At 41.0% G+C, this 22057-nt stretch overlaps 1 protein-coding gene across 1 annotated transcript in view; it reads left to right on the forward strand.

Moving 5' to 3' along the window:
• Nucleotides 1-22057, forward strand: part of cacna2d2a (calcium channel, voltage-dependent, alpha 2/delta subunit 2a) — a gene marked incomplete at its 5' end in the record, with an annotated part of 160729 nt that overhangs the window by 101786 nt on the left and 36886 nt on the right. The window contains 4 exons of the mRNA XM_083939740.1: nt 240-284; nt 4942-5080; nt 18457-18588; nt 18817-18874. Coding sequence (XP_083795866.1) covers nt 240-284; nt 4942-5080; nt 18457-18588; nt 18817-18874 — 374 coding nt within the window. The remainder of the gene's footprint in view (nt 1-239; nt 285-4941; nt 5081-18456; nt 18589-18816; nt 18875-22057) is intronic.

The raw sequence follows: 22057 nt of genomic DNA on the forward strand, positions 1-22057 counted from the left end.
CCCAGACGCATAACATCCTTGGATATCTCTACAGCTATCTGGTCACCTTCTCATGACTGTCATTCCACATCACACTACTTCTCCTGTGTTCTGTGATGCTGATTATATTCTCATGCTGAACAGTGTGATTGAATATAACCATGACTCTCTCTAGCTTACCACCGCGAGAAGTCGGGGCTGATATAGACACTGCTATATCTTTTCTCATCACCTGTATTTTCACTTTCTTTTCTGCACAGGAGAATGACATTTCATACTACGATTCCAAAGCGGATTCAGACTATGTGAGTACAGTACGGACTGCTCCCCACTTCCTCCCGTCTGCCTGCCTTAAACCTACCCGCAGATCCTACCCACTCACATCCCTCTCCTGCAACCCCACCCCATACCTCCCTCCTTCGGCCTCCTCGGTGTTGATGCCCCCCACCCCCTCACCCCTTCCTCCGGTCACAGGCCCCTGGGATGTCTGTGTGTGTTAGTGAGGTGACACTGCTTTATGGTGAGTTGGTGTGACAGAGCAGGGGCAGGGCCGATGTGCATGTGACAGCGACTTCAGCTGTCCTCCCCCAGTCTTATTCCCAGAGTTTTTCTCCCTCCCCACAGTCCCTTACTGTGTCGAATGCAGAACTTAACTGCAGGGCTGTTAGACCTCCACACACCCATCAAGACGCCTCAAACCAGAACACGAGTCATATCGCGCTTTCGTTTGCGAAGACACCATTTGTGTCATTCCTACGCAAGAATATGAATGACATTCACGGGAGGACCTACAGCCTGGGTAACTCGGTTTTCCTCCAGAAAAGCAAGTCACTGCTGATTGGTCTCGCCAGGCTACCACTCCAACTGCAGTTCCTCCTCAGGATAGGTCACACTCGGAGCCTGTGCCCACTGATTGATTAAGTTTCAAGGAAAAGTGCAGGACCCCCCCCCCCCCCCCCCCCCCCACACACACACACACAAACACACACACACACACTCTCTCACACACACACACACACACACACACACACAAACACACACACACACACTCTCACACACACACACACACACACACACACACACACACACACACACATAAGATCACCAAAGCACAAAAAGATGGGAAGAGAGTGAAATAGAGAGAGGAAGAGAGTGAGGCGGTACAGCAATAAATCATGGTGTGATTTTCTCTTTGTGCACGCCACTCCTGTGATTAATGACACAGTGCTTTAGGGCCTGTCAGCACATCTAATTGGAGAACATCAGTCATCATTAACATGGCACACTGAGGCCGAGCCAGTGACACACCCCTGACCTCCGCTTCACCAACCCCACAACCACCCAGAGACAGTGGTAGAGGTCAGACAGAGGTCATTCCTTGTCCCTGCAACGACAACAGTCGTCCACCGGTATCCGAATAGGCTGGACCACGATGACCTCTTTTGAATTAAGGCTTTTTACCACTGGAGTGAAAATGTTCTATTCTATTGTACTGTACTATCAGTGAGATGTGATAAGAATTCAGGTAAGTGATTGGCTGGCTATCTTTTGCAAGCCTCATCTCCTCTGTTCCCTATCCTGTTCCCTATACCCTATTAATTGCTCCTCATGTCATTGTACCTTTTGATATAAGTTCAATGTGATGATTCATTTTAAAAATTCCCATTTGCCAATGCATATCTGAAGAGTATTTTATATATGTTTCTTATACCAGCCTCTTTTGGGTTTTCTTTTTATTAATGACACACACGTGTTCTAATGTCCTTTAATGGCTTCCTGTTTGGACCACCCTGATGTGCCCAGCATTATGACTTTCAAGTCTTATTGGCCATCGGTTAAAACTTCAGACTACATCAGCCACGCCTCACCCCCCATAAAAGATTATAACGTATTCTCCATCAAGAAGCAGAAAAAGCCTCTAGAGGGAAAGTGCAAATATTCTTCTGTCTGCAATTTCCAACTTCTTCCATGAATATGGTCATGGTAGCAATTTACTTTGAGGACAACTATCAAATGTATGCATGATAAGTACAAGTCTAATTCTAAGGTTTTTTCCAGTTGTGGCATACTACACGTTTAATATGTTGAAGCGGCTATTTACCAATTGTTATGTTATTTCTTTTCTGAAGGAATCCCTGTTTGTTTAAAGAGCTGTTTTTCTTTTATATTACTTGTTCCTGGAGTCTTTCAAATAAACACACCCACACACACATACAGGGCCTAAAGTGACATGTTTGAGGTTAACCCTGGTTGGCTGAAGGCGAGAATGAAAGAATCTTCAAAATGTCATCTCTGGCCTCTTCAGCCTTTTATTAAACCTTGAGAACGGGGGAGATACAATTAACAAATTGGGTAATGAATCGAGCAAAACAGGTGGTGGATGGTTGAAGAAAATGAACCAATCAGTCTTTCCTGCGTGGATTTATTCAGCTCCTAATTAGACGCTGCCTTGGTTAATTATGATTGGGCTCTTCTGAAGGAAAAAAAAAACCTTCCCTGCCCCACATTTACAGAATTAGTGTCAGACTGAGTAATAAACAAACACCTCAACCTCACAGTTAGTGCTGTTAAAAAGCCAGCATCCCTAACCTAATCAGGTTTGCTATTAATGGAGAATCAACCTGTGAAATCTCAAACTGCGTCAACAAATCTGCACTAAACCAACATTAATACAAAGTATCAGTTTTGATAATTTCATCATCCATTCTTGTTTGATAAACCTCAGTGTATCTGCCACAGCACTATGAAAATAGGCATCACTGTTGGCATTTGTATTCAACAGTCAATTGCATTTTTATTCTTCCATATCATCAGTTATTAGGGCGCACATATGACCTGGAAACACATTTTTTTTATCATTTTTCTGTTGAGTAGAAACCTGTAACTCTGTTCAGTTCAGCCCTTCCCTCTTTTCTCCAACTTCTACAAAGTAAGAAATAAAACATCCATATTTGATTAGAACAGCAGGGAAATATTATATAACCACAGCTTTAACAGTGAGAATATGAAATGTTAGTTGTCGCATGTATTGAGATTGTTTTTTTAAAGAAGAAGGAGTATTAAAGGAGGAAAGTCTTGTTGTCAGATTGTATCCTCATATCACATCCAAAAGGTAGGGAATTTAAACAAATTTTCTCAGCAGGGAGCTACTAGATTGGAAGGGATTAAAATAAAAAAATGTCTAACCTGCATTTTATGAGGACCCTTTTCAATAAAACTAAAAAAGCAAGTTCTTGTCTCATAATCTCTCACCCTTCCAGATGAGCAGCCTGGTGATTAACCGGAACTATGTTAGACAATGAAATACCCCCAACTTGTGAGGCTGAAAATATAAAATGTTACAGATGTATTACTTCTTTGCCTTTTTATTCATTGATAATGAATGCAATTGTTGCGTTTCAATTTCATTTTGCTAAACTTCTACCATTGTTAATGTATTTATACAACTGATTGTTTTTGTTTTGTTTTGAGTCCATGATAAGAAAAATCTAAACTGCTAAACATTCAATTTATTAAGACCAAGCATGTGTGATAATGATAAACCAACTGTTTGATGATCTGTATTCAAGTAGCAGTTAAGTGTCTGAAGGCCAGGTGTGTCTGCTCAGTTACACATTTATCTGTCCTAACGTTTTCTATGAAGTCGTATCTCTCATGAGCTGGTTTGTCACAACACTCTATTGTTCCTTATGTTGACTTTCAGTGAGACTTCAACCATCTCCCTGCTCATCCCAACAACAGCTTGTAATTGCATTTTAATAGTCAATTAAAGTTGGCCCATCAATCAACTTCTGCCGTGGACATGGAATTTTGATTTAATTTCTCCAAAAAACAAACATTTTTTATCATGTCAGATCCAATTAACCCACGCTGCTTTATTAAAATAAAAAGTGTATTTTGCAATCGCACATTTGATACAGATTTGTATTGAAGTAACATCTCTGCTCTAAAGCAATCAGAATATGCGAGGAATGATCAGGGATTTGTTTTAGTTTTGTGCCGTTTCCTAAGGATACATATACCAGGGTTTTAGTGAGCGAAATCTGATCATGAACAAGCCAATAAACTGAGCAGGAGAGTGGGATTATATCTTGTTGCCATTTTTTTTCACATCCCACAATCACTTCCTCCTGTGGGAACAGGCACAGATTGGACTCCATTGATAACTTATCAAGATAAAAAGCTTAAATGTCAGTTTTTCTCTTTTATCTTCTGGCTTTCTTTGATATCTGACACTTTCCTAATGCAATATGAGCGTCAGGCTTTCTCATCATGTACAATGGCCGCACATAGGAGCTGTAAAAGTGTGAAAAAGAAAACAGCTTTAATAGTGTTTTATGTTTAAACAGTCACATGTGAGAGAGAGGAGACAGCCTGTTATGAAATATGCTTTCATTCAAATGGTTGAGACTAAACCAAGATTAAGTGGCTCGGTTGCTAGGTATCGTCGGGGTTAATCCGTGTGGCACCTCATGTGTTTGTGATAGTCATCTTTGTTACTAATGAGTCTCTCTGTTTGGTGTCTGCTCTGATACCTGCTGTTGTTCTCTGAGGAGAGGGGGAGTATAGGACCACCTAAATCTGAAGGCAGACAAAAGGCAGAATAATGCTAAATTTGTGCTAAACATTCTCCAAATGCATTGACTCAGGGAGAAAGAGACATTATACTGTCTGAATTTCCCGTTGCGGGATTAATAAAGTAATTATTCTAATTCTTCTTCTGTACCATAGCTACAGATGGGCACTGTAAAACCCCAATATGGGAGGTGACAGAATGCGATACTACATTTGCATTCACGCATTTTCATTTTTATGCTCACTCTGATTTGTGTGTGTGTGTGTGTGTGTGTGTGTGTGTGTGTGTGTGTGTGTGTGTGTGTGTGTGTGTGTGTGTGTGTGTGTGTGTGCGTGTGCGTGTGTGCGTGTGCGTGTGCATGCGTGTGTGTGTGCGTGCGCGCACAGACAGAGGATGGAGAAGAGGAGAACCCGCTGGAGAGCTCGACATCTTTGGAGCTGGAGTTTGTGGATGATCCTAATTTTAAAAACAAGGTCAACTACTCTTCCAGTGCAGTCCAGATTCCTACAGACATATACAAAGGCTGTAAGTATACAAGAATACTCTTCCTTTTTTATCAGTGTTGTGGTGAAAAAGTGAATGAACAAGTGACACTGCATAGACTTCATCAAATGAAGCTGAAGTAGCCACTACAGTTACAAATGACACACCCGCTGCAGAATACTGACTGCTGTGTGAGCACACACTGCATTTTCTTTTGTGTGGTAAACAATGTGCAGAGTGTTATCCCACAAAAAAAACACAGTATTACAGAAAAGAAAAAAAAATCAATAACCACATGTAAAGCTGAAGAAGACAGCTTTCCTTCACCCACACCTCTCTCACCTGTGTTGTTAAGATATTTATTCCTTATTCCCCATTAGCTTCCACAAAGTGGTAGCTAGTCTCCCTGGGGTCCACACAGGAGGCGACAACAATTAAAGCAAACAGTAATAAAATCACACTATATCATTAAAACAAAACAATTGTATCAAAAAAAAAACACAAAGTAGCTATATTCAAAAAACCAAAAACAGACAGCAAAAACAAAACAAACAAAAAAAAACAACAACAAGCTCAGCCTCATAAGTAAACAGTGAATAAGTGAAGACACACCACAGTAAACAAACAGCAACAACAATAATAATAATAATAACAGTAATCAACAAGCTAAATTTCTGTAGATCTAAAAGGGATCAATTAATTTATGTTTAAGTAACCTTTTAAAAGAAGGTCTGCTTTTCATGTGTCTAATGCCGACGGGGAGATTATTCCAAGCAGAAGATGCCCTATAAAGAACAGTTGTCATCATTAAATTTGTTTGTGAACTTGGTACCACCAGAAGACCAGTACTCAGTTGGAGTGTGATATGTCCATAACAAAAACTGCATAGAAGGACAAGGGGAAATTAATACAGTAGACCTTTTCCATTCACTTTTTGAAGTCGTGTGGCCAACTGATATTTTAAAGCACACCTCAGAGCTCAACTACTTACTATGAACCACAAGCCCACTGGTTTTATATGATGGTAGAGGTTAGCTAGTCGCCCCAAATTCAAAATTATTTATGTGTACCCAAGACAGAAATCTGCTCCGTAAGAAAATGGTAATAAAATTAAACCTGCAAGCAGCACTGAACGGACCCTCGCACCTGACGTGTGCCTAGGGAGTCTGAAATAATTTGTATCCTCCCTATAACTTTTGCTAGGGATAAAGAAACTTCTCCATATTTCCCAACTTTACTATTTATGATCTGAAATAGTTTCAAAATAAAAATCTGTGTTTAAGAGAGGGCAGACTGAAAATGGCAGAAAAAACAGCCTGAAAGAATTTGTGTCCCCCTATAACTTTTGCTAGGAAAAAAAGAAACTAAGCTACTATTTTTGATCGGACAAATTAATAAATAATTTCTAATATATAACTCATATAGACCCTGTTTAAACTTGGTTTAAAAATGTATCTTGGGTGATGGGATCACAAGTGGATAGCGCGAAATACAGTATATATAATGAATTTAAACTTGCGAAGATGCCCTGGGACGCATTTGACCACAAACTTTTGTAAAGCAAACACTAATTGATCCTGATGCATCCCAGACAAAGACGTAACTGGAAAATACATCATCATTGTAAGAAGTGGTGGTTGTTTTGATGACAGCACGCCAACGCTCAATAACTTGTCCATTTTACGTTGAGTTGGATGAAATTTTGTGTGACTGTCCATTGTTTTGTCCTACGGAAGGAGATGTGTAGGATTCTGCTGACAGCAATATTTACCGCGGTACAACACAAAACAATGGAAGTGACGTAGGCTGTAACGAAACCTGAACACAAGTGGTCATCTGGAGAGACGTGATAGACACAGATGTGAAGGACGATGTGTATCCTCTGTCCACTTGTTTAAACATGGCCGTAAAGATGTTTACCTGCATGCACGGAGATGTCTCCTTCTGTTTTTTTTACATACACCACTGCGCTGTGGATAGACGAGACTCCCCTCTCTCTCTTGCCCTCCTTTTATATTAGCCAGCACTTTAGCACACTAACATGATTTTAGATGACAGACGGTCTCTCACAACAGATGTCTGTACTATATATTTATTTCCTGCGTGGGCATGGTCTCCCCCGCTCGTGGACCCTTCCCTTCCTGCTCGGCATTGGCTGCCCTGCGGACATAACACCCTCCTTAGTCTGTAGCTGCCAAATGGACAAAAGGGAACACATGTACCTTCAGGGACTCTGATTTAGCTTGGCATGTTCCCTCTGTTATCCACCTTTAACCTTTTAGACACTGTCTGTCTCTGTCTCTTTAAAGACTCAGAGCATGTGCAGAGAGACAGCTATTTTCACAGTGCCATCTTTTAATTTCTAATATTGTCTAGCTCTTCTCACTCTTTGTTGAAAAAGGCAGTGTATGGCACCTGTCTGTGACAATGCCCTCCAGCTGTGTCTCCAGACAAATCTTGTCAGAATTAGACACTCTTGGTTCAGGAGGAGATGTCAAAGGCCACAGCTAACTCACAATAGAGCAATCAGGCCAGCACATTGTTCCTGGAGCCATTTTGTGCCAGCTCTGGTTCCCCTGTCTGAAGATATGAGTCAGAGAATAAAGGCCTCTTGAATGAGCCTGGTGGAGACTGAAAGAATATTGGTGCAGTGCATGAAATTAGCTTTTTCACTCCTCTTCTGTGGAACATGTTTACCATTGATGTTGTTTAGTTAGCTCCCATTGCGCGGTCTGCGGTGCTGAGATTGCCAACTGCAGATTTTGTGCCAACTCCATTATGCACGTTTGCGGTGTTTTAGTCATTGCTGATAAATAAACAGTGTAGAAAAACATGTTGCTACCCATATGTACAGTCATTCTTAGACACTTTGCTACTAAACCAATTGTCCCAGGCACAAATGTAGATATCAAAAACATCAATTTTGAGGTGTCAAATGTGCAAGCAACAGAGACAAAGTGAAAGGCAGACTGCACATCAAAGTCTATGCACAGGTCTTGGGGAGAAAAAAAAAAGTTGTGGAAAGCCTTTTGTAGCTCCAGAGGGAGACGCACAAAATCTGGTATATTCACCGGTTGGGTCTGAAGGCAGGAAGTTTGGAAATGAAAAAAAATGCAGAGTCGGAACGAAGTGGGGTTACAAGACCTCTTTAGCTCCTCATCTATGCTTGATGCTAGCGGCTTAGGGCTACATTAGCCGCTGCTAGCATAACACACATGGATCTGGATGTATCTAGATGGTAACCCTAGACTTATAATGACCTGTCCTAACATTAACCATTCAAGGGCAATGCTCAACTTCAACCATCTAACCACAACCCTACCAGGTAGGGATGCACCTATTTATCAGTCAAGCATCTTCATTTCTCTGTTACAAAAGGGGGCATAAATAACAGCAAAAAGATTCTATCTTGCTACCATTTAACTCCAGATCAGTGCCTATCCTTAACCATCTAAATGTAACTATTCAAGGTCAATGCCTAAACTAAACCATCTCGCAAGGGTTTCAAAATCTTGGGTTACGGTCAAGACAAAAACCATGAATCTCCAAGCAGACTGTCTAGTTGCATCGTTGGTAATATTGGCTTCTTTTTTTTTATCTGTCCATCATTCAATACTTCAGAGTTCAATACTCTTAAAGGATGCAAAATAAAGTATTTTTTGTCCAACTTAGCCTACAGAAATGTACATCGTTTACTGTTGCGAGATGGTGAAGGGGGATTATAATCTGTATGTCGTGTTGTGCTCTTGTCCCACCAGTGGGAGCCTGCAGGGTGCGTTGGAGATGGTGTTTAAGGAAACTAATGTGGGTAGATTGTTGTTCTCTTGGTCTGGAGAGGTCTGGATTTACAGTATATCTGTGGGTTTAAAATTAGAATAGGGGAAGTGGTGTGAGTGGGTAGATTCAGCACTCATTCCTCATGGGGAGGACAGAGGAAAGGCACAGTAAAGAAAAGTGTATGAAGAATAGAGCACAGTCCAAAGTACAACATAATGTTCAACAATTGTGAAATTCTCAAGTGTTGTTTATTTGCACTCGCTTGCTCTGTGTTGTTGGAGTAGATTGCTTTGATTTGACCACATTAACGCACTGAATATATCGACTGTTTTCCAGAAAATGGCAGCATGAATTGCCAGTCTCAGCAAAAATGGGTGTCCTTGGGGATGGACTAAGAGAGAGGCACAGATAAAAGGAAAGATAGAAAGAAAAGGGGTGAGAGGAGATAGACACTTTAATAATAGAAACCATTTAGAGCAACAACAAAAAAAGCATTTTCTTTTTTTCCCCTTTTTTATTGTGATCCTTTCAGAAGCTAAATGAGGCAGTGCATGCGTTCTGGTTTGATTTGTCTGCTAGGCCCCATGTCCGTTTATTGAGATTGAGAGTGTTCCCTGAGCACAGTAATGAACCATTTTATGATTCATTATCCCACTGCTGATTCCGGCTGCCAAGTCTGCAAACTTTCTAATTAGCTTAGGTCAAACATTCATACAGTTTTCCTCTAATTATCGTTGCTTATTACAGAATGGACATCGCAACACAGCCACAGAGGAATAAATTGATGTGGGTGGTGTTGTCTATGGAGAAACAGGTTTCATTCTACGGGCGAATGTTACAGAAATGGTGAGGAAGAGGCAGGGATTTGCTGAATAATTGCAGAGGAAGGGCTCTGGGAATATAATCTTTAAAGTAATCACTGAAAAATAAGGATGAAAATAGTGAGGGAATATACAAATTATTCTTTGGCGACTGTTTTGTAGATTCAGTGTAATCTCGGTGGTAAATGGGCTGAGTTTGCACAGTAGATAGAGGATGCTAATCCAGATTGGGTCATTCCACAGTTGCATGTCCATTAAAAACATGTTAAAAATCTAGAAGTTTGTAAATCAGCCATTTAAAAAAAATAAAGGTAGCAATTATGTTAGTGTACACATAGTGTGTGTCTACATTAGTGTTTTTGTAGGAATAAGCAGCCACTGTTCCCAGCAGGGAATAAAGAAAACCACCAGTGAATGTGGGAAGCCCTTCCATTGAATTTGAAGTTTAAATCCGCTGCATGCTGCGCCTTTTCCGGCAGCCTAACGTCATGTTGTCAGTTTGCCATTGTAGTTGAGCGCAGTGAGAAACTTGGTTATCAGAAATGAATGGCGAGGACTGGCTAACTGTGTCTGCAGATGAAAGAGCAGAGCTTAAATGTTTTGCATGGAGCGATTAAGCCACCCACCCCAACCTACACACACACACACACACACACACACACACACACACACACACACACACACACACACACACACACACACAGCAAAGCACAGCAAAATCATGATCACCACCCTTCCCTGTACTTGATTGTCTGATTGCTCTTTTCTTTGTTATAGGACCATACTGGTGGGTTTTCATGTTTTGGGTTACTAATGGCAAAACTACTTTACATATTGCCAACACTTTACAAAGCACGCCATCATTATTAAATAGAGTCCTTGTTGGTGAATTCAAGGATGCTCCAATACTTCCCAGACTTTGACCCTGCATGAACACATTTCTGCCACATATTTGACTCTTTATCTGCTAAATGCTGCACTTTGTTCTCCAGCTGGTTGCTCACTTTGCCTGTTTGCCATTTACAGACTAAAATATTATGCTTTGGAGAGTGGTCAGCAGTAATATGAAGGCTGGGCAATAGGCTACAACATTCAACTTTTACAAGGGAGAAAAAAAATCCAGAACCAGTGCCTGAATCTGCAGCATGATTGTACTCCCTGCCCTTTGAATGTTAGCCTACATTTTACTCCTGCACTCTTCGGTCTGTGGTCGATTCCCTTCTGAGAAGCTCCGGACAAAACTTCATCCTATTCACCTTTTGTAAAGAGCAAATTGCATGGGGTTTATGGAATGTGCAGTGAACAGATATTGCATATAGAGAGTCAATGCATGGTCTTATGAGATTTGCAAAGAAAAGAAAGATTTGCATCTGCAGGTATTCATGTGAGTGAAACTACCTCTGATGTCTCTCATCTTGTCATCTGGAAAGAAGTCAGCTCACCTGATAGTGGAGGGACAAACTGGCCCACCACATCAGATCTGCCACCTCTACTGAGTTGTTCAAAGCCTGTCTATTTTCTTTGACTTTTGAATGTAATTAAATTGCCACTTCTATCTGGCCTTTTATAATGCTACAACAGTTTTTTATTAGTTTATTGATCTTATCTCAACCTCTCATGTATGCATGATTTTGTTGCCTGCTGTTGATTTGTTTTTAAACAATGTAATCTCACACTAAATCTTCTTGTCAGCATAGTTTGGCCTTTTAGTAACTTTTATAGCTCAGGCAGTGGTGATCGAAGCTTCTCACTGTGTGGTCGGTCGAGCTGTTTTTGTAGTTCATCACTCTCGTGCAATATTTGCACACTTTCGTCTTCTCGTCTTCAGACTTAAGGAGTCAAAAAATGCTGCCACACCTCTGATGTAAAACAGGCTGGTGCATCCTGAATGTCTCTTAATATATCCATGATCTTTGCCTGCTGGATGTCAACAAGCAAAGTGAAAAGTAGATAATGCCATCTACTACTTTATCGTAACATCCATAACAATACTTTGTTCCTCAGTCAAGTTTTATGATGTGGCTCCAGTTAGTAAAGGTGCCTACTTCACTTTGCCATAGACTTCTATAATAACATGCTACATGTGTCATCTTAAAGTCATAAGCTGTGAATTGTGAGATTTGCTTCAGCTAAAATTTAAAATGTCATCTTTGTGAGTTTGTGTGTGTGCTAGTGCACATACCCCAGGTTTCTTACAGTGGAAGCTTCCCTGTCAACCAACTCGCACCATGCTGGAGATCAACTCAGCCTGTCTCAACATCAAACCAGATTTAAATGTTTGTACAAAAAAAAAGCAAAAAAAGCAAAAAAAAGCAAAAGTGATTCGTGGAAGAAAAAAAAAACAAAAAGAGTGAAAGTGCCAAAAGAGAAAAGGAAAAGAGAGCAATGGAGGGAGAAGGGGGGATAAGGGAAATAGGATTTAAAGTTGAACGAAAAGAGACGAAAGACATTATAAACACTGCGGGCTGTATTTCTGTCATTCTTGACTTTACAGACTCCATCTTTCTCTCTCTGCCCCTCACCCACCCAAACCTATAGTGTGTGCCCATTGAAGGGGCACTATCATTTACCAGCACACTAATTAGAACAGTCAGCACAGCACAACTCCACTTCACTCACCACCAAGCTCACAAATTACATTTCATGTGTTTGTTATTTACTGCTCTTCTTTAATTAGAAAGAGGACCTCTCTGGAGGTGTGGTGAAATCTCTCCCTTCTTTCTCATTCTGTTTATTGAATAGTCATCCGTCCTCAGAGAAATTTCCATTTGTCTCCCTGCCTTCAGTCTGAGATTACCATTTAGCAAAACCGAGGTCCTCTCCGACAAATATACTCAGACTAAATGCTATTCCTGAGTGAAACTGCTTGAATCCTTCACATGAATTTTAATTATAATTAGTTAGTGCAAAGAAATTCTTGGAGACCCATTTTGTAAATCACACAAACACAAATTAGGTTATACTACAGTGTCTTCTGGGTGTTATTTTTCTCAACCAAGGCTACAAAAAGACACATTTTCTCTGGGTAGGCTTAGACTTTGTTTTAGCTTGCCTTTTTGGATGTGTGAGCTGCTGCCAGTTCCTGTTGCTGCCTTTTTTCTCTGCTGGATGAAAGGTTTAATGTTCATGCTCTTTAACACTAAGACAGGCCACAAAGCAGCCCTGAAAGAAAAGAAAAGAATGAGAGACAGGAAGAGAGAGGCAATGGAGAAGGAATTGGGTTGACGATACAGAGAAACGCAGAAGGAGTTGGTACATGCAGATGCAGACAACAGATGTGTACATGTGCACAAAAGTGTTGGTTTATCACCAAATGACAAAACTAAAAAAAATCTCACTTACCTTTAATGTTATTTGAAAACTTCTGTTGCACTGTTGCTGGAAATGCATCTTGCTGTGGAATTATTTAAATGTTGCTTCTATCCAACAATCTGCATGTTTTGCTTTTTGTTACTTCCTGCGTGATTCTCTAAACTGGGGGGCGTGCCGACTGCTATTTAGGTAACACACTGACTATGAATAAGGACCTCATACAGCCTGTCTGTCTATCCCTACTGAGCATCTCTTTACTCAATTTTACAGCTAAAACAACAATGAACAATGTAACAATGTTAACTCCTCTTATTGTTATTCATCACCTGTACATATATGTGATTTTAAAAAAAAGAAATTCCCTTTGAGATATGGCTTTGGGAAAATATGCTGTCTGGCTATTAGCTCACTGAGATCCAAAAAAAGCTGTATTTGTCTCAGTGTTACGCTACTTGTCAGTCTGAGTAATGTCACTTATATTTCAAAATAAGTGGAACTGTTTAAAAAGTAGAATGTCAACGCTTTATGGCAGTGACAGTGATAATGGTTATTTCTTACAGCAGACTCAGCTAATAGCTTCAGTCACACTATCATTATGGATGGGGGACCATTTGTGTTCCACTTTGATATATCACAGGCTGCTGTGGCCTTTTTTTCCCACTCAGTGTACAGTAAATGCATGCACCTATTTCTGTAATGTTGGATTAAAACAGGGCATAAGCCACAGATCGGTCTGGATGGTTCTTTATCTCGGGTATATCCGTTTGAATAATGTGTGTGTGTGTGTGTGTGTGTGTGAGGGGGGGTCATAGGATAAGGGTAGTGGAGGGGGGTTGAGAAATGATCTCACGCAGAGATGCTCCATAAATCCCACTCATAATTGTTACCCTACTTGGTGTGCAGTCTTGCTCCATAAAGGGGCAAAGCCAAGGGTGCACTAGATGTCAGGGGAGAGGCGCGCTGATGAATTACCTTTTAAAGATATCAGAGAGAGCCGCGTTTCACGTGAAAGATGAGCCCAGCACTGGGCTCGGAGGCCCTGTCTGCCTGTGTGAGCATATTTTCCCCCCCAGGGGAAATTTGTCTTTTTATCAACTGTCCAGAGAAGTCACTGCATATCTTAAATGAATAAATCAATGAGAATTAGTTTGCTCTGTTCTCTTATCTCTGATATGCCCGTTTTTCCTGTGGAGATCGCCTGCAGGTGTGTGTGTGTGTGTGTGTCTACGTGTTTGTAAAGTTGGCCTGACAGTAGAGGTGTCTTAAATCTGCATCTGACTGGTTAAGTTTCAGCTGGCAACATAAACAAATACTTAGGTTTGTCTAAAGCCCTTTTTGGACAGGATTAGTTTAATGTGGGAACTGGGGGTAGAATGTCGGAAAAAAGCCGGTAATTTCCAATATGACCCTCTGTAAAACATATGTTGATATAACGTAATTTCTTGTCAATACGTAGCTTCCACATATTTTTGAGCATGGAGGCACTTGAAGAAGCACTATTTTTTATAGATAATTGCTTCTGTCCGTTAGTTTTGTGTTTACTTAATTTTGTGATATCAGGAAGCTACGTAGCACGCACATGGCTACAAAGAGGTTACATAGTGCATAAATCGATTATTTATCGTATTTCTTAATCCCATGCGAATTGGCTATTTATATTGAAGTCGTCCTGACGAAAACTAAACCCGTCCGAAAAGGACTTTTGAACCCTTGATTGACTGACCATGGCTGACATTTGTCTTTTCAATGCAGCTTTTGTCATCCAATCATGCCAGGACACATTACCTGTCAAGTTTGTGAAGTCAGAGATCAGATCTTGCTATCATACAGTGAGGTGTGGACAGCACGTTGGCACAATCGGAACAATTTTAAGCGTGGGTCTTGCATCATCTCCCCGTCACACAGGAGTTTGTCTCCCCTGCGTGAGGACAAAGGGAACCAGGGCTGGAGCACAGCAGAGACCCGCTGTCCCTTCCAACAAAGCACGTCTCAAACGGGCCCTGCCACCGTTTCAAAATAAATGAAACATAAATAAAAGAAGGCTCTCACTTGTGCAGGAATAACATTATATCCTCAATATAAGGCCGGTTGCTTTGAAGTGTCAAGTATCGCGCATGGAGGTGAATAAAAGAGACACACATCCCTTCAACCATCATCCAGATTCATCAAGAGTCGGGAATCACACTGTGTCGGTGTGTGTGTGTGCTTGCGTGCGTGCGTGCGTGCGTGCGTGCGTGCGTGCGTGCGTGCGTGCGTGCGTGCGTGCGTGCGTGCGTGCGTGCGCAGCCCTCGGCAGAAATGCAGCCGATAGTCCTTGCACAGCCAGATTTTGGTTGATGCCTTGATGTTAGTCAAGGTAGCTGAGATGGTGCTAGTTTAAAATGGAGGTCGCAGGTTGTCTCTTTGCCCTTGGCCTGTCTAGGACAGCTATCATTACAGACCCAGTGCTTCACCAGATAAGAGCATCCAGGACTTCACAGCACATAGGCTGCCGCCGTGGCAACCTGCTGTGGTATCTCATGCTTAACGGATAATACTTTTTACACATTAATCAGATGATCTCTTTTACCACAGAGTATTGCACAGTACGGATGAAATTGAAATGCATGGTTTGGTTCCCCGATAATCTCCGCCCAAACATGAGTAAAATATAGCCACTAGTCTTGCTGAAATGAATCATAGTCATGGGAGTGACTGCAGCAAGATTGATTATTTATAGTCAATATTCCAGAGATACCGAGAGTCTCACCCATATCTCTCTAAAGTTCACTCTTTCTAGTTGTTCAGACCATCTGGACTCTTGGCAAATTTAAACTCTGTGTTATGAGAGAGAACATGGAGCTGTTGTAAGTCTGGTTGGAGGCAATTAAAGAGATAATTTACCCATTTTAATCCAGGTCTGTGTCATGGCAATGTTGGCATCATGTGCATCATTCGTCGGATTTCAGCTTATCTCCAATGTTCCATTCCGCGGGGACTTTCCACAGAGACGTGCCCAAATACTGTTCATCTGAACAAAATGCAAACATCTCCATGAAAAAGACCTGGATTATAATGGGTAAAGTATCTCTTTAAGTTTGCAGCAGAAATGTCACCGATTCTTCAGGATTTAGTCCTCAAATAACCTCTCAACAAAAAGCTGTCAAAGCATTTGATTTATAAGATGGAAATAATTGTTTTCCAATAAATCAAAAGTAATGTTTAATGATGATTAAGCCTCAGCCGTCCTAGCAAATTTAACCAGCTGAGGTATTTACCTACAAAGTTACATAATGTGAAAGCACTTCAAATAATCAATTATTTGACCTCTTAGTCTTTGATTCTGCTATTTTCAATTGAGCAGTTTAGAGAAAGTTTATTTTTTATTTTATGTTTCTCTTTCCTTCCCTCATGAGCAAGAAATTACCTTTTCGGGCTGTGAAAGCAGCCACTCATTCGTGTTAATTTCTGTGTTACTTTCCATCAATCGTCCTCCCCCTCTCTTTGGGTTTTTATGTTTATCCCCATCTGTAGGGCCGCCTCTATCCTCCATTATTCCTTTGTGTTTATGTCTATGAATTTTAGAAAAACATGTTGAGGAGCTCCCCTTGGTGATGGCAGCAATTTGGCTTTCATATATTCCTATCCTCCAGACACTTCTTAGTGCTGCTGTAGCGAGGGTGCACGCTTGTGTGTTTGTGTGCAACTGTTTAAAAGGATGCTAAAGAGAATTGTAACTTTGCTTTTGTTTTGAGCTACAATTTCAGAGAGTTTGACAATGTGGAAGTGAAAGTTCAGCTGAAAATAGAAAAACAATGTTGTGTTTTTTTTTAGATGATATCATAAGACTGTGAGTATTCAGAGGCAAGGAGGTGAACCGCGGATGGGGGAGGGTCGGTGGCATGTTTCATACCTCTAAACTGACAGCACGTCAAACACTGAGCGGTAATTGAAAAGCAAGGGGAAAGTGGATAATGATCGTTTATTAGTGTGAAATTCAAACCAAGGGTTGTGGAAAGCCGGACTTGTCTGTTCAGAGGCTTGTCTAGTTTTGGTTGAATGAGTAATTAAATCAGAGAAGCGAGTGAAGCTCAGTGCCTCGTCTTGTTTCCTCTTTAATCAGGTGGCTATTAAACCTCTGATTGCACTCCCACTCTTCTGACTTCAACTCAGCTATTAAACACAGACTGAAAGCATGTTTGGTTTGCGTGTGTGTGTGTGTGTGTGTGTGTGTGTGTGTGTGTGTGTGTGTGTGTGTGTGTGTGTGTGTGTGTGTGTGTGTGTGTGTGTGTGTGTGTGTGTGTGTGTGTGTGTGTGTGTGTGTGTGTGTGTGTGTGTGTGTGTGTGTGTGTGCGTGTGTGTGCGTGTGTGTGTGTGCGCGTGCGTGCGTGCGTGCGTGCGTGCATGCATATTGTTAGAAAAAGCATAATTGTGGTCAAAAAGTGAAAGACAAAGAAGGACAGTGTAGATACAACATGAGTAATAAGAGTATGAGGTACAGAGGAAACAAGACACACATTGATGTGGTTGTAGCGTTATTCCACCACTAGCGTTTCCACTTCTTGTTGACTAGATGATGAATACTTTCCTCCGCCACCATAAATCAATTCCACAGTGTACCACTGACCAGTGAGATATATCTGTGACCTCACATTTTAACTCAAACCACGCACGTTGATGCGTTAAGCCGCACATGCACAATCCTTTCCCCTTGTTTTTTCTTCACCATGCTCTCATAAATCCTCTTAACACACATTCCTAGACCTTTGCAGAAAGAGTTTGTATTTCTTTGCTATCAAAAATTCTGAAATGGCCTCTGCCTCCACATGCTGCGAGTGACATATGACCTCCTCCAAGGTCATCTCAGATTCCTCCTCCTACACTCCTCCGAGATCACCCAGATTAGACTGATGCCCGACCACCACCGGCCAAGCTGCCTGCATACATCCATGCTTATGTACTCAGCTTCCCGCTGCTGGCACGGACAAGGTTGTTCAGCAAGGAGTGCCGACCTTTGGGTTACTAACAGAGGAAATCTGGTGTTTTGTACTTTGGTTACACTATATTTGGGCTCATTGTTTGAGGGTTTTTTTCGTCGAAAAAATCAGGAAATCAATAAAAATGAGTCAACAATACAAAACTGTGGGTTTAAATTGGATTATGAATTTTTTTTAATTTAGTTTATTCACCATAATATTTACTTTGAGGGACTATGGCACATAATCAGCAACTCATTTATATTTTCTTTCCTTTTTTCTGTTCTTTTTTAATAGTTGGAAGCACACTGTTAGACTGACTTAGACTTATGGCGAAAGGACACGTTTTTTTTCCTGAAAACTGGGATTCATAGTGTCCTCTTGGAGCATGAATCACAAAATTGTTTGATGCATAGAGGAAATTGTATGAATCTATTTAAACTGAGCATTTTTCTGTGTAAACTGATCAACCAGAAAACAATGAGCCTTAACTATATCTGCCAATTCACTATTGGGAGACTGATTGTTTGTATTTGTGTGTGTGTCCCTAAAGCCCCGGTCATCTTAAACGAGTTAAACTGGACCCAGGCACTGGAGAGAGTCTTCATTGAAAACCGTAGAGAGGACAGCTCTCTGCGCTGGCAGGTGTTTGGCAGTGCCACAGGAGTGACTCGCTACTACCCAGGTAAGCTGCAGGGTACTGAGTCAACAATCTGCTTTATAACTCGTGGCGCGATAAAGTCTAAATTGACCCTAGGGCTTCCCAGCTGCAGAACATTGGCAATCTCTTATCAGATGACTGTACTGGTAACTCGATAGACAGAATGAAATTATGATTACTTTGATCTAATCTGATATGAAATATCCTACAGTGCACTGTACGGCTTATAACTTATTTTCTTGCTCTCTCCAGCCACTCCTTGGAGGGCACCTAACAAGATTGACCTGTACGACGTCCGCAGAAGGCCTTGGTAAGTGTCATCTTCATCAGGACCTGGATCAGTGTGATTTTATTCCACTGTTCCTGTTTTTTGGAAGTACACCGAAAAAAACTTTAAAAGGGAAAGATTGAATGATGTTGGTATTCATTTACTGTACTAATGAATAATTATCATCCAAAAGTACAAGTTCAGGCCAGCTTTTAGTCAAATGAAATCAAAATCTCTATATGTAAGATGTCTCATTTCTCTCTACACCAATGAAAGTGGACACCTGATTTAAAAGTGTAGTGAACATCATGTCGATGGATGAAAAGTAACGTGTGTCATTTATTTAAATTTTCTTTTGATAACATATATTAACACAGCTAACAACCAATACATAGCATTCTAAAAAAGCTTATCTGAGGCGTTCACAGACGTTAGTTCTTAGTTAGTTTGCAAGTGTTTGTTGCTGAGACAGAAACAGATCTCATCTTCTCCCATTGGAATCAATACACTCAAGACCTGCCGCTCAGTGGCAGGGAAAATCAGCTATAACTACATGGGGTAAATTCTTGTAAAAAAATTGGCATTTTTAAATTTCTGAATTTGTTCGAAATTATACTATATCAGTGTTGGAAGGTGTGAGGTTTGGGCACCAGGTGAGTTCAGCTGAGTGTTGAGAGTCAAGGAGGTCACACATACAAACAGACAATGAAGGTCTAGCTCAGAGCGGAGAGCCTCTAACCAAACAATGGCAGCAGAGTAAAAGTGTAGAAAATTGCAAAAATTTAACTTGTCAATGCAACACCTGTGCTGTCAGCAGCAGCACTGTCATGCTGTCTTAAAACTGTGACAAACTGTTGTGATCCACTCTGAGTTCTCACAAGATCTTTTATGTTTGTGTTATAATGGAGGTGTACAAACACTTTGCCACTGCATGTACTCTTTGTTGTTGTATTTCTGATCATTTGAGGTCTTTACACCTTCAAAAACAATTTTTAGTGGTTGAATGTAACCAAGTACATTAACTGGATTACTATACCTATCCAGTATTTACTTTATCTGATACTTCATACTTCTACTCCACTAAATCTCAGAGGGAAAATAATGTACTTATTACTCCAGTTCAGTTTCTTTACAGAGTAAAAGTTTACTTTACTGGCTGTGGTGAAAAGTTGAGACTGACTCAGCTTTTGGAGAAATGCAACCCAACGTCACGCTGAGGCGGCCAATACGATCCCATACAGTTAACAGCAACCACCCTTCCTCTATCACTGTCACAAGGGAATTTAAAAAAAACACAAGCACTTAACTGCCCAGGAGTTTGTGTAGCAGCCGATTGTTTACCTCAACAAGCTCCTCCGTCTATTTTTTTTCTCTCTTTTTCTTCATGAAATGCCTTCAAGCATCATAACAACAATCTGACGGACAACAATAATAACTGAAATATAAAGTCCACTTTCGCTACATTAGGGGGTTAAAGAACACAACAGGGCGGCACACAAACAGGTGACACCCTGACTAGTGTGTCAGGACAACCCTGCAGCAATTTGACGGATCTATCTGAGTTGTGTGGATTCAACCTAAGGCATATCCGCAAATTAAAGGGCTTTGGAACCACATGCACAGAAAAAGTTTTAAATCTTAAATGCATTTTTACACTAGTATTCCAGTACAGTGTTTTGTCTCCTGCTCCTGAACACCGGCTGTGCTCCATCTAGCCTGAAGCTAAATAAAGGATATTGTTTAGTGGATGAGACAAAACGTTTTCCCAACCTGTATTTATCTCAGTAAGTGATAATGTTGTTGCATTGTCTTTTGCTACAAGGACAAAGCAAGATAAAGGCTAATGATTTTGTTCAAAGTGGCCACCTTTGCCTATGGTTCTCAGTGCAACAGCTGATCCTTGCACAGAGTGCCGGAGCAGGGGAGAATGACTGGCTGGAAAGAGCTAAGCTGCATTGGGCCAAACAGCCCTTTCACCCACACGCCCAAGCTTCCTGTCCAGCCTTCCACGTTCAATCTACCTGCCACTGTCACATCGGCTTTGTGGCAACCCTGCCTGTTGCCTGGTTACAGGTTGGAGTGAACTGGACATAATCATGACAGCAATGTTGATTAGACCTGACCCCATTTTCCATCTCTGTCTGGATTGAGCTCAACCTGAGTGGCTGTTTGAGTCCAGCCCACGCTGTTGGATGAAGTCAACCAGCTCTGACCAAACAAACCTTTTCATTCCGATATAGTCTGTATGAAATTTAAAATCCAAAATGCACGATCTCGACATTTAAATGTAGCCACATCCGAAAGAGGATTAATTCTTTCATTGTACTATCAGTCAGTAGTTCATTTTTTTAATTGAATTGAATAAACTTTATTTTGACCATTGTACACGTATATACAGCTATATATATATATATGTGTGTGTGTGTGTGTGTGTGTGTATACATGTATATTATACACACACAACAAAATAACCAATAATAGCCAACAATGAGCAACATAAATTGACATATTTTAAAAGGAGTAGGAAGAAGCTTGATGCCTGTCTAGTCCTACCCCCCCCCCCCCCCCCCCCCCATTATATTTTAACAATGTACTGTAAATTGCAGATATATTAAGATATGACTGAAAAATTTAAGCTGTCAATCAGTTTTGAAGTGATAATAAATTGTTATTGGGGTTATGCTTTTTTTTATGCCTCTTACCAGAAGATATTAAAAGTGATCGCCTATTTCCTCAATCTATCTACGATCAGCAGGCTAACAAGGTGTTCCCTGACAACTTAATTAAGTTTACACCAGAACTCTCCCTGGTGCTCCAGTGTCACAGTAGCACATAGTGTAAACATGAAAAATACTGGAAAACATTGTGTAGCAGGAGAAGTTAAAACAAGGATCCTGTCTCTGATCTGTCAGCCCTACAACCAAAGTACACCCGAGTTTAATTCTCTTACACATGTTGTGACTGGAGGACTCCTCCCGGAGACAGAAAGGAACAAGGAAAGAGAAAGATGAGGGGGACTACTTAGCAGCAGCAGCAGCATATGTGACAAGGTTAGACAGAGGAAGTTTTTTTTTTTTACGAGAACACCTCTTCTCCTCCCTGGTCTTCCATGTTTGTCACTCCTGTCGAGCTTTTCCTGACGGCGGAGCCTTCGACATTCCTGTGGCCTGTTGCTTAGCAACTTGTGTCCAGCCGTGCTGAGTGGCGGGGCCGTGGCAGCGAGTG

Source organism: Echiichthys vipera, assembly GCF_963691815.1.
Source record: "Echiichthys vipera genome assembly, chromosome: X".
NCBI classification, from domain to species: domain Eukaryota; kingdom Metazoa; phylum Chordata; class Actinopteri; order Perciformes; family Trachinidae; genus Echiichthys; species Echiichthys vipera.